General features: G+C 37.9%; 1 protein-coding gene across 1 annotated transcript in view; it reads left to right on the plus strand.

Annotated features, from left to right (window-relative positions):
* Positions 1 to 11,463, plus strand: part of fat2 (FAT atypical cadherin 2) — a 102,129-nt gene that overhangs the window by 51,689 nt on the left and 38,977 nt on the right. The window contains exons 12-16 of the mRNA XM_015036480.1: positions 370 to 766; positions 1,304 to 1,503; positions 2,317 to 2,470; positions 2,933 to 3,166; positions 6,927 to 7,316. Of these exons, the coding sequence (XP_014891966.1) occupies positions 370 to 766; positions 1,304 to 1,503; positions 2,317 to 2,470; positions 2,933 to 3,166; positions 6,927 to 7,316 (1,375 nt within the window). The remainder of the gene's footprint in view (positions 1 to 369; positions 767 to 1,303; positions 1,504 to 2,316; positions 2,471 to 2,932; positions 3,167 to 6,926; positions 7,317 to 11,463) is intronic.

Raw genomic sequence — 11,463 nt, forward strand, 5'->3', positions numbered from 1 at the left:
AGTGAGACATTTGCATGTCTACTGCTTATACATGGACTGAACATAGATATACCTTTTCTTTATAAGATATCTGCATAGACTGTAAGGAATGTTGAGAACACTGGGTATGAATAAAGGTCTAGGAAACAACTGCATCCCTGAAAAAACTTTTAAAAAGACATTCAAGTAGGTTCTGGTGTTTTACTTAAATGTTTAGATATCCCGTCAATGTAGCTATCTTTGAAAGTTATTGTCTTTTTTCTTGTTTATTGTGCCAGCATCTGGCACCTAGAGGTCTTAGCACTTACTTTAACCTCCACTTAAGTGTTTTACCATCCATGTCACAATAGATTTCTGCACAAAATAAGCTAATGGGTCTCTGACCTCTAGGTGACAGCCAATGATCCAGACGCAGACACCAATGGCATGGTTACCTACAGCTTGGAGATGCTGCCTGATGACACTGAGGTTGACATCAATGAGGTGTTTGCCATTGAAGGAGAAAGCGGCTGGATCACCACTCTACGAGAAACAGACTGCGAGACTTTCAGAGTCTACAAGTTCAATGTGGTTGCCACAGATCATGGAGGAGATGTCAAGCTATCGTCCAGCGTCCTCGTGGAGGTGATGGTGACAGATGAGAATGACAACGCGCCAAAATTCACGGAAGATGTATACCACGGTTCAGTGGTGGAGAATGCCACCCCGTTTGAGCCAATTGTTTCAATGACGACCACAGATGCTGACGTGTCCCTGGAGAACCGCTTGGTGACATGTTATATCACAGGTTTGTATTTCTGACTCACAGTTTGCTTTACTGCACTGTGGAATGTGGTTATCTGCTCAAGCAAGCATAAATGTTTTCATCAGTGAAATCACTTTTTTGCTCTGAAGATCTACTGCACTGTGGGATTTATAAAGACATTAATAAGGCAAAATGAAAATCTGTGTTAATCACCCTCAACTGAGTCACATTATTCCACCTCCAATTAATCCCAAAGTGGAGCAGTGTGACAACACAGGAATACCAACTGGAAGCCCTGCAGCTAACAACATGAACACAGCCTTGAATTAATGCAAATCCAAGACAGTTAAACTTCTCTGAAGGAGCTCTGACACAGAGATAAGTGTTTGTGCTGGAATTATTTACAATGGAAGGGCTCAGCTTCGCAAAGTCTCAGTTGTCACAATATATATATATATATATATATATATATATATATATATATATGTATATATATATATATATATATATATATATATATATGCAATGACAATGGAGTTGTCAGATTCAAAAACAACAGGCGGATTCTTTTTTTTTCAGACGGAGACCCATTGGGCCAGTTTGCCATCGTCCAGGAGGACGAAGGTCAGTGGGGTCTGATTGTGAAGGAGAGTCTGGACCGAGAGACCAAAGGCCGATACACATTACTTGTGACTGCCACTGATGGGAAGTTTGAGGCTCCAGTTACTGTTGATGTTCATGTTTTGGACAGCAACGACAACAGTCCAGTTTGTGAACAGGTGAGTCGTTTCGCGGCATCTCTGACAGAACGCTGTTGCTTCGTAGATTCTGTGTTGATCCGCTCAGCAAATTCGCTTCACTGCTAGGATCTACTGAATGGTTAGGCAGTCCCAGATTTATTGTTAGGATCTTCTTTCACAAGGGATTACAAAGGAGGAGTGCTGTTTTTACAGCAGTACTTGCGCTATTGCACGAAATGTTCATAAAAGATGTCAAGGACAATTTAAAAGTTGAACTTTAAACTTTAGTCTTTAAAACAATGTTTAAAAAGTCTCGTTTTACATTGAATGTCGTCTCATACAAGGTGAGGTACATTTCCTCTTCTTTTACAGGAAAGTAAGAGAAAAAATATTTATATAGCTGTCATAGAGTGCTTTAGAAAGTACTGGAGACACATATATTTATGTGTCTCCAGTACTTTCTGGAGAAGCGGATTATCGATGAGAGAAAATGACAAAATTAATAGAAACAAAGAAGCCTAAAGATGCTAACACCTTCAGGACATGGATATAGACAGAGCAAGCTTCTGGGTGAAGTGACGGTGTTCAGGTGGGGTTGGTTGCTTCGGTCCTGATGGCACGGCGGTTGGCTTGACCGCCGTGCCATCAGGCATATATATATATATATATATATCTCATCACCCATAGATATATGTCAGTTTTTATTTTAAAGGATACTTTTAATCTGAGAATAATTTATTGAAAAAATCCCTTTTCAGCTGCCTGCTGAAACGTCTGAAATGATTGAAGCTCGTAAACACTGTGTCATTATCTCAGCGCCACCTGTTCATTTTTCTCATCCTCTGTCTCTAGCTGGTGTACACAGAGGGGGTGATGGAGAACTCGCCACCTAGGAAGTTTGTTCTCAAAGTTTCAGCTTCGGATCCAGATGTGGGAGCAAATGGCGAGATTTCGTACACACTGCACGGTCCAGACGCAGACAAGTTCCATCTGGATCCGAGAACAGGTATGATGGCGCCTGTTTGGGGTGAAAATAGGCATTCTCGCTCTGTGAGTGTCTGGGATGGTGATAACATCAACAATCTGCGGCTGTAATGAGCTAACAGAAGCCAAAGCAATTGTTATTGTCCAGCAGATCACTGACATCACTTCCTTTCATTCTGCCATAACATTTATTCTCACTTAAAATTCATACTGATTTTACAAATGAACCAGACGGTTTTCATTTTGTCATGTCCTTCTGAGAACATTCATCACTTTCACTGTAAAATAATAAGAAAATGTATTGGAGGTCACAAATTTACATTTTAAAATGTGTTGCCAAACTTTTTCCACTACTTTTGGAATGATAAATGCCAATTCCACTGTAGATAAACATGTTTCAATATCTGTAAGAATAAAATATTTTTTTACATACATATAAAATGTTGTTTGGTGATGAACTATTTCTGAATCCACCTGCCCTCAGGTGAACTGTTCACTCTGGCCGTTTTGGACCGTGAGACGCATTCAGAGTTCAACCTGGTGACGAAGGCGACTGACGGCGGTGGTCGATCCTGTCAGGCCGACATCCTGCTGATGATCCAGGACATGAACGACAACCCGCCCCTCTTCTCCTCCAGTCACTACGAGGTCACCGTGTTCGACAACACTACGGTTCGCACGCCGATCGCTGTTATATACGCCAAGGACCCGGACACAGGTGAGCAACTGCTGACGTTTAGAAAAGGGAGATTTTCAGCTCTGTGAGAACAATGTATTGTGTGCCTCAGGTCCCAACATGCTGAGGTAAAACATTTGGCCTGGTATCACAAGCCTGGCTTTGTAAGTCTAGAATATGCATGTGGATAAGCATGTTTTTGCTGATCCCATACATAATGACATGCTAATCCATTTGCAACAGAGTTAATTCTTCTGAAACTCCCCCTTGATACTTTATGTCATTCTATCTGTCTGCACAGAGATTTAACTCTCTTAACACTTAACCTAATGAGCTGAAAATCTGAAAATTGTAAGTTTGTTTCAAATGTCCTTCTGCCACATGTCGACTTGCCCCTGGGCACTTAACCCGAAGTTGCCTCTTGATTTGTGTCGGTGCATGAATGTGTGCATATTATTGAGTTTAAATGGATGACTGTGGCTTTAGTATAAAGTGCTTTGAGTTGTATAAATTCAGTTCATCACTTACTACAATTTTTTACATCTTTGTTTGTTTTTAACAGTGTTCTTCTGCCAGCTGGCACTTCATTGTGTTTTTCGCACCAACTCTCAGTCTGTGTAAAATCATAACTTGCTGAGCGTAGCCTCCTCTTTAATCCCGGTGTAACAACCAAACATATTGATGCATAACACTGTTTTATGGGTTGTTTATAGATAAACGCAATTTTGTGTGTGTGTGTGTGCGTGCGCATGCATGTGTGTGTGTCTGTGTGTGTGTATGTGTGTGTGTGTGTGTGTGTGCGTGTGTGCGTGCGCATGTGTGTGTGTGTGTGTGTGTTCTTTTTTTTTTGAGAGGCTCGGGGAGATATGCAGATATGTAGATAGTTTATTTTAAGGCAGGTAGATAGTTCGTTTCGAGTGCTAAATTCAACGTACAACCAAGTTTAAATCATCATTTGAGATTTGCAGCTTGAAGAGGAATCTTGAGCTCTACAGTCAACCAAACAGAAATGTTTAGTTGCACTTGCAGCTGCTTTCTAAGTAATTGGCATCTGCGACTGCACCAAATGTCACTGTTGATACATCTTCAGTTAGGTAGAAAAACCTCTGACTGTTATTTCACTTTGAGCCTCATTCAAATGGAAAGCTCCCCACTACTTTTTATTTTATAGTAAACAGTAAAAATAGCTATTGTAAAAAACATAGAAGATTTGACTATAAAGCTTAATACTTTAGTAGTTTATTAGTTTAGTTTATTAGTAATACTTTATCAGAGTTTATACTAAACTCTAAATACTAAATATGGCAATGTAAAGAGAAACTGTCTTCTGAAGAATAAATATCTAGGGGTTGATCCCTTCACATCAGTGTAAACTGATTGTGTTTGTTACAAAGTGGAAAGCAGGGACATAATCATTCATATATATGTACAATCAGGTAAAACTGCAATCACCACTTTTATCCAGAAGACGATATTCACAGGATATTTTCTTCTGTAAGGTGCTTTGACAGACAATGAGTAGATAAGGAGATTATGTAAGGGTCATGGAAATAGCTGCTGATGATCACATTAAGGACCTCGAATACCTACTAGCTTGTTTTTAATCAACAGTGAAAGAAAGTTTCAGTTTTTCGTTTCAGTTGAAAGAGTGGTTGAAAAACCAAGAGTCTCATTTCTCTCTTTTTGAAACAGAGAAGCATTCTTATATCCTGGAGTTTAATGGTTACAACACATTTAGTGTCACACATTTGAATTTTTTATTTTTATTTTTGGAAAAAATATTTTGTTTTCTTTTGCTTTATTTTGCATGAAATTAAGAGACCTCTTTCCATTTTTAGATTTAGTTTCCATATCCAGTTTCAAATGGTCAATATGCAAAAATAAAAGCTCTCAGTAGTATGTGGCCAAGAGGCATGTACCGGTCGGTTATTTTGTACAAGGTAAAAAAAGTTGATGGCAGCATCCAGATGTGGGAAGGCCACCATCTCTTCACAATTTAGTCACACATTTGGGAAGCAATTCACAGCATGTGGGTGAAGTAGCCAATAGTGTTTATTCTAGATTTTTCCTCTCTCTCTCTCCCTCTCTCTCTTTGTCTCTCTCTCTTTCTCTCTTTTTCTCTCTCTCTCTCCCTCCAAGATTATATTACAGGAGAACCTCTCACCCTCTCAGTGTGTGTTCTCAAGGGTTTTCTTATGCTGCAGTGGTGTGGGGGCCACTCAATGTTGTTTTTCCTGTTGATGATGATGAATTATGTGCATAGTTTATGTTGCTTCTAAAAAAATAATTGACACCATTTTGGCACATATAGAGTTAATACCGCAGGGGAACCTAAGGAAAAAGTTTTCTTCTTTAAAAACTTGCAGCAGAGCCCAGTCTGCACAGATGCGTTTGTCTGTTTGCAGTTTGAGTGTTGAAAGGTTTATGGTCAAACTTTGACGCCCTGGCAAATATAAAGAAAGTAATCAGTGTCTGCCCATAAACCAGCTGGTACAGACTTTTTTTGGAAAGCGTACTTTGGCAGCTCAGCCACTCCTTTAGATGTGCAGCAGCTTGTCTTCACCTGCTCTTACAGCTTTCTCACAGATGAAACATAAAGATCGGCCTGTTTGAGGCTTTACTCCGTCTACTGGTGCATCAGTTTGCTTTTTCAGTGATTTGATTTATTTTCTTAATGAGCGAGCATCAGCAAACTTTTCAAATCCAGCTGCTGGCTTTTAAAGATCGAGACGGTTTTGAGAACAAATCTTAGTTTTTGAATGGAATACACTGAAGTGTGTTTTCTGTCATGGCAACAGAAAGACAAACAGCTTAACCATCATCTTTCAAACTTTAGTCCAGTTAATCTTCTGCAGAACACCTAAACTTCCTTGTGTGACTTCAGTTTGAATGTTTATGTGAAATTCCTTGATGAAAATACGGACTTGAAAATCAAGTTAATTCACAAGAATGCTGCTTTCAGAGGCCTTATGAGTAGTTGCTGAACAAACAGGTTTTCTGTTGCTTTTTTCATGACCTGAAAAGGGGATTTGGTGCCACCATCTGTTGAGTTATTATCTATTATCTGGTTTGCTGGAGATAAGAGAGTGACATGCTTTGTATGAAATAGCAACACATTTTATCTTGCCACATAATCTCAGATAATTTCTTGCATTCTGAATTGGTTGAGGGGCAGCAATAGCTGGAGCTTGTCCATGAAATCATTTATCCAAAACTTGCAACTGACTGATGGTGATATCTGTGAAAACATAAATGGAAAAGACGCTCCATCTATGAAGGCTGCATAATTTTAATCCAATTCAAATCCCAGTTTGAGGCATTTACTGCTTGTTTTACTCTTTCTCTCTCTGCCCCTTTTACTTTTAAGCAACTGCGGAATAAAGATGAGAGTTGTCTTTAAAATGTGATTCAGTAATACTAGTAAACGACTGAGGATTAACAATTGTTTAGAGGTATTTTACTCCTTAAAATACCGCTTTCAACCATTTCTGTGCTTATTTTCAATAATAATTTCAATGGTAGTTAATTTGTTTGTCTCCTCCACCATGTTTTAGACTTTTAAGGGACAATTTACGTCATTTTGCACTCTCATCAGATAAACCAGAAAACTATTGATCTTTTGTTTTATTTCTGTTTAAAATACATTTTAAAATATAAGCTCTTTATTAAACATTTAGAAGTTTTTGACAAATATTTAAATAAAAACTTATTTCTGCACAGAGAGGTCAAATTTAGTTGAGTTTCTCTTGTCTGTTTATTCTTCATATTTGAGCTAAAGTACATCAAAATGTCTGTTTTTCAGGCATAAACTCCGAGGTGAAGTACTCCATGCTGGCAGGAGACCGTGGGTTCTTCTCTCTGGATGAATTCTCTGGAGTCCTGCGGCTGGAGCGACCTCTGACCTCTGACACCCCACCAACATTTGAGTTGAAGGTCAAAGCCGCCGACCGTGGCCTGCCTCGCCACCTGTACTCTGTTGCCACGGTTACGGTGGATGTGGTTTCGCTGGACGACTATCAACCCGTGTTCCTGAGCTCGGAGTACACCGCCCAGCTTCCAGAGTCGTTGGTGGTCGGGTCTGAGGTGTTGAGCGTGTCGGCGCTCACCAGAGACGGGGGTGGTCCGGATCCCATCGTGTACCGCATCATCTCAGGAAACGAGGATGGCCGCTTCCACCTAGACTCACAAACAGGTCAGAATGTTTTTTTTGTTTTTTTTTTTTTTTTTTGTCCACAGATTTAAAAACTGAATTAATTTTCTGAGGTGAATCTAAAAAATATGTATCTTCACTGGGTTGTGAGAACTGTTCTGTGTATGTATTCAAAATTTTCATAAACTTTCAAATGAAATACGATCTAAAAAAAAAACAACCTAAAATTAAAGTAAAAATGTAGAAGATATGATACGGAACAAAAAGTAGATTTGACATTTCACAAAATAAACCAATTCATTTTAAAATACACATATTTCAGCTTTTTTTCACATAAATATCTCTAAACAGAACAATAGAAAAAAAATATGTGTAATTAAATGCAACAGAATCAGAAAGTTTCCGGTCTGTAAAACTCAAAGAGTATTTCATGAGTGGAACAATAGCGTATTTGTTACTGTGAGAACTTTCTTCCTTAGTGTATAAATATCTGAAATATGCTGTGGCCATGATGAATGGAGTGCCAGCAGTTCATTGTGTGGATAATTCATCTGCATTGTATTAGCACAACAAAGACAAACCAGGGAGCTGAACTTTTGATCCAGAGAAAAAAGATTTTGATTTGATTTCCTTCAAGGTGGCTGGAGGCACCATCATTTTTTTATTTATTTTTTTTACTAAAATGTCAACAGAATATAGCAATTAGGACTTTTCTCAAATAAATTAATAAGTAACATTCCCCTGTGATGTCAACAGAGTGAAATGCTTTGGGGGGAAGTTATGAATGAGGTATGTAATGTAAAAGTCTGATGTATAATTAAAAGTCAGAAACATTCAAAGTTTTACTCAAACACGTCTGTTTTTTTTTTTTTTCAAGGCTGTCTGAAAGACATCCTGCATTCACCCTTCTCATGTTTTAAATAGGAAGGACAAGCAAGCCTGACAGAAGAAAATACATTTGTTGAGACTCCTGAGAATGTAGAACTACCTCTTTGATATCTAAGTTGAAATATAGTTTAAGATTTCCGACTATTGAATTTAAAGCATCATGAATAAATTTTGTTTACAGGAAACATTGCAGAAAATGTTTACCCTTTGATGTGATGCTTTATGTAATTATTGCAGTTTGAAACATAGAAGGAATGAAGCCGTCATCTGTTGGCTTCACCAGTTAATCTCTTTCAAAACAATTGAGAGAAAACAAACAGATCTTTGCAGAGCCGAATGAGGTATATTCAGTATATGATATCTAACCTTTTAATTTAGAAGAACAAACGTTAATATTTTACAAAAAGTACATTTTTGTCTTTGTTGAATAGTATGAATAATTTAAATACCGGCAAATCCCTAATTTTTTCTCTCTTTGTCTCATACTCACAACATTCCAAACATAGTGCAATTTCTACAGTTGTGGCCATATGTTTTATTAAAAAAAGGGACATAAATCAAAATTTTAACTAAATTTTTGCTCTCTTACAGTTGCACACAAAAACAAAACAAGAAAAAATAGAAAAACAGTACATAAAAATTTATTTTATTTACTGTGATTCACATAACCCACAATCACAGAATAATTTTGTAACACGAGCTGGTTTACCAGGTTTCCAAATTATTAAAATATAATCTTAAAACAAGCAGAGATCACACCAAGTCATTAGAATGTATCCAATTACAGAGCACACAGATGTTCAAACCCCTTTTTTTCTGCAGATATTGTGAAATTGTATCGTCCACCTCTGTGGTTTACTCCTTTGTTACGTATTCAGCAATAATTCATTCTAATTAAAATGTTATATGTTACATAATAAATACTAAAATATTTTTCAATGGGACTCATTTGCCAGCATGCTATAAACAAAACTGAGAGTCCCACAGAGCATTTTTCCATCATCTCCTGCAGCCTCTGCGCTCCTCCCAGATATTACTCCGTGTTACTTCCAGCTGTGAGCGTGAATCTCCTGCTGTGAAAGGCATGCAGGAACAGCAGCAGACGCTCAGACAGCCTGCATTTCCCCTGAATCTCTGTGTTTTTAGATGTGAAAACAGTTAAGGACCTTAAAAATAACTGTAATATCTGCTGCTGAACTGATAAAACATCATTCAAAAGCATCACTGGTTGGTGAAGAATACATTAGATAATTTATATGGTTTTTGAATGAACTATGGATCCTTCGCTTGATAAGCAAGCATCTCCAAGTTGTCTTTAAAGGACATGGCTGTGGTCAGTAAATCTAACACTGGCTGTGGATCAGGAGGTGTTTTTCCAATATTAGACAGCAAGCAGTTTATCTTGTGTGAAACAGGAGCCAGATGGATTAGGTCTAACCCTCATGGCAGCTTAATATTTCACTGAATCATCAGGAAAGATAAACTAATCATGTGACAAATAGGTGAGTTTATCTTCAAAAGCAGAGTAAGAGAGAAATAACTCAACAAAGTTCTGCGTGTCTGCAGTTTTCCAGAGGAAAATACTTCATTGTTTCAATTCAGCATGAAGAGCAAATGTTTCATGCCTGAAAGTTGGATTGGGCTTTGATCAACCAACAAATTGTGAAAAAATTAAAGTACATTCAGTAAATTCATGAATAGGTTTAAAACAAATTGAAGGACTGTTTGACTAAAAAGAGGAGAATGTACCACAATGTCTCCACTGTGCTGTTTTTACACCTTCTTGCAAAAAGCGACTTAGCATTTGAAGTGTTTCACAATTTTAGCTGCCAATATCTTCCATGTGTTATTCTACTGGGTGATTTGGTGATAGTCCACCACTGAGAACTGTGAAGAACAGTGAAGTGAAAGGAAAATAAAGGCATACATCTACAGGTAAAAATCCCAGTGTGTGGTACGCATTAGCATTCAAGTCCTTTACTCTGGCACTACTGCACATAATTGAGTGCAGCCATTTGCCTTCAGAAGTGAACTGATTAGTAATGTAATCTCAGTATAGACGCAGCTGTTCTGTGAAGACTTCTGAGGTTTGTTAGAGAAAATTACAGAACAAAAAGCATCATGAAGACCAAAGAACACACCACAAAGGTTACAGAGGAAATGGTGAATCAGTTTAAAGCAGGCTTAGATTATAAAACAATATCCCGAGTTTTGTTTTATTGCGACACCTACACACTATCGCCACAGAAATAGGTAACAACTAGACAATCCTCAACAACTTAATCCTCAACTGTTTATGGCAGCACACGATTTTATTTGCAAATTTAAAAAAAAATGTAAGACAGATTTGTACTAATCTTTTTTGAGCTCTGTGTTCCAGTGAAAGCAAAGTAAGCTGACTTGGTTTTTATTGTTTGTAGCTAATAACAAATTAATACTCTGCAGCTTCTTACGGGTGTTAACAGCCTTTGCTGTAGCTTCTCAAAGCACTACTGTTTGTGTTCACAATAAATGTGTGAGAAGTAGAAGCGTAGAAGCTGACAATGACAAACAATCCTCACTCAGTTACTCTGTAGGAAGTCACTTCACGCTGTGTGGAATGAACTCAGACTGCTCGGAGCAAAAATGTGAAACAAGTCCACACTGATAGAAACCTGGCAGCAGGAAGAAAAAGCTGCTGCTGTATGTTTATATCAAAGGCTTACTACAGTGCAGGGTTATAACAGGCAATCGAAAACGTTAGCATAATTACTGTACGTGCACAAACATCTCAAGATAACGGTGAGAGGGATCATGAAAACCCCAGAGACATGCTGTGAAACTGTGGCTTCCAGTCTGATCCCTAAAGCTCACTGGAGAAAATGTTTAACATCAGTGTGTTATCTGGTGGTTTGGCCCAGATGTGTAAAAACCTCATCCTTTCACTGAATCATTTATGGTCTTTCTCCACAGGCTACCAGTAAGCTGCCATTTCAAACAATAAACAAAAGTACAAATCTCCTTCTTTCACTTTGTGGGAAGTTTTAAAATAAAGACTTATTTTAAATTACGTCATAGAAGAGCAATTACCCCTGTTTGATGGTTGATAAATCACAGCTCAGCATTTGATAAAAAAAAAAAAAAAAAAAAAAACGCTCAAGGAACTGGAGATTAGTGCCACCTAATGGCCACTGGATCCTCAGCAGAAGGAAGATATAAAAAACTGCATATACTGCTTTAAGTCCACTTCTGTTCTTGATACTCTTTTGATTCCAGTTCAGCCCTAACACCACTGTGGAATTTGCTGATATCCATTAACATC

The sequence above is a fragment of the Poecilia latipinna genome, unplaced genomic scaffold, assembly GCF_001443285.1.
Source record: "Poecilia latipinna isolate Pla-1442-1.1 unplaced genomic scaffold, P_latipinna-1.0 Scaffold370, whole genome shotgun sequence".
Taxonomy (NCBI): Eukaryota; Metazoa; Chordata; class Actinopteri; order Cyprinodontiformes; family Poeciliidae; genus Poecilia; species Poecilia latipinna.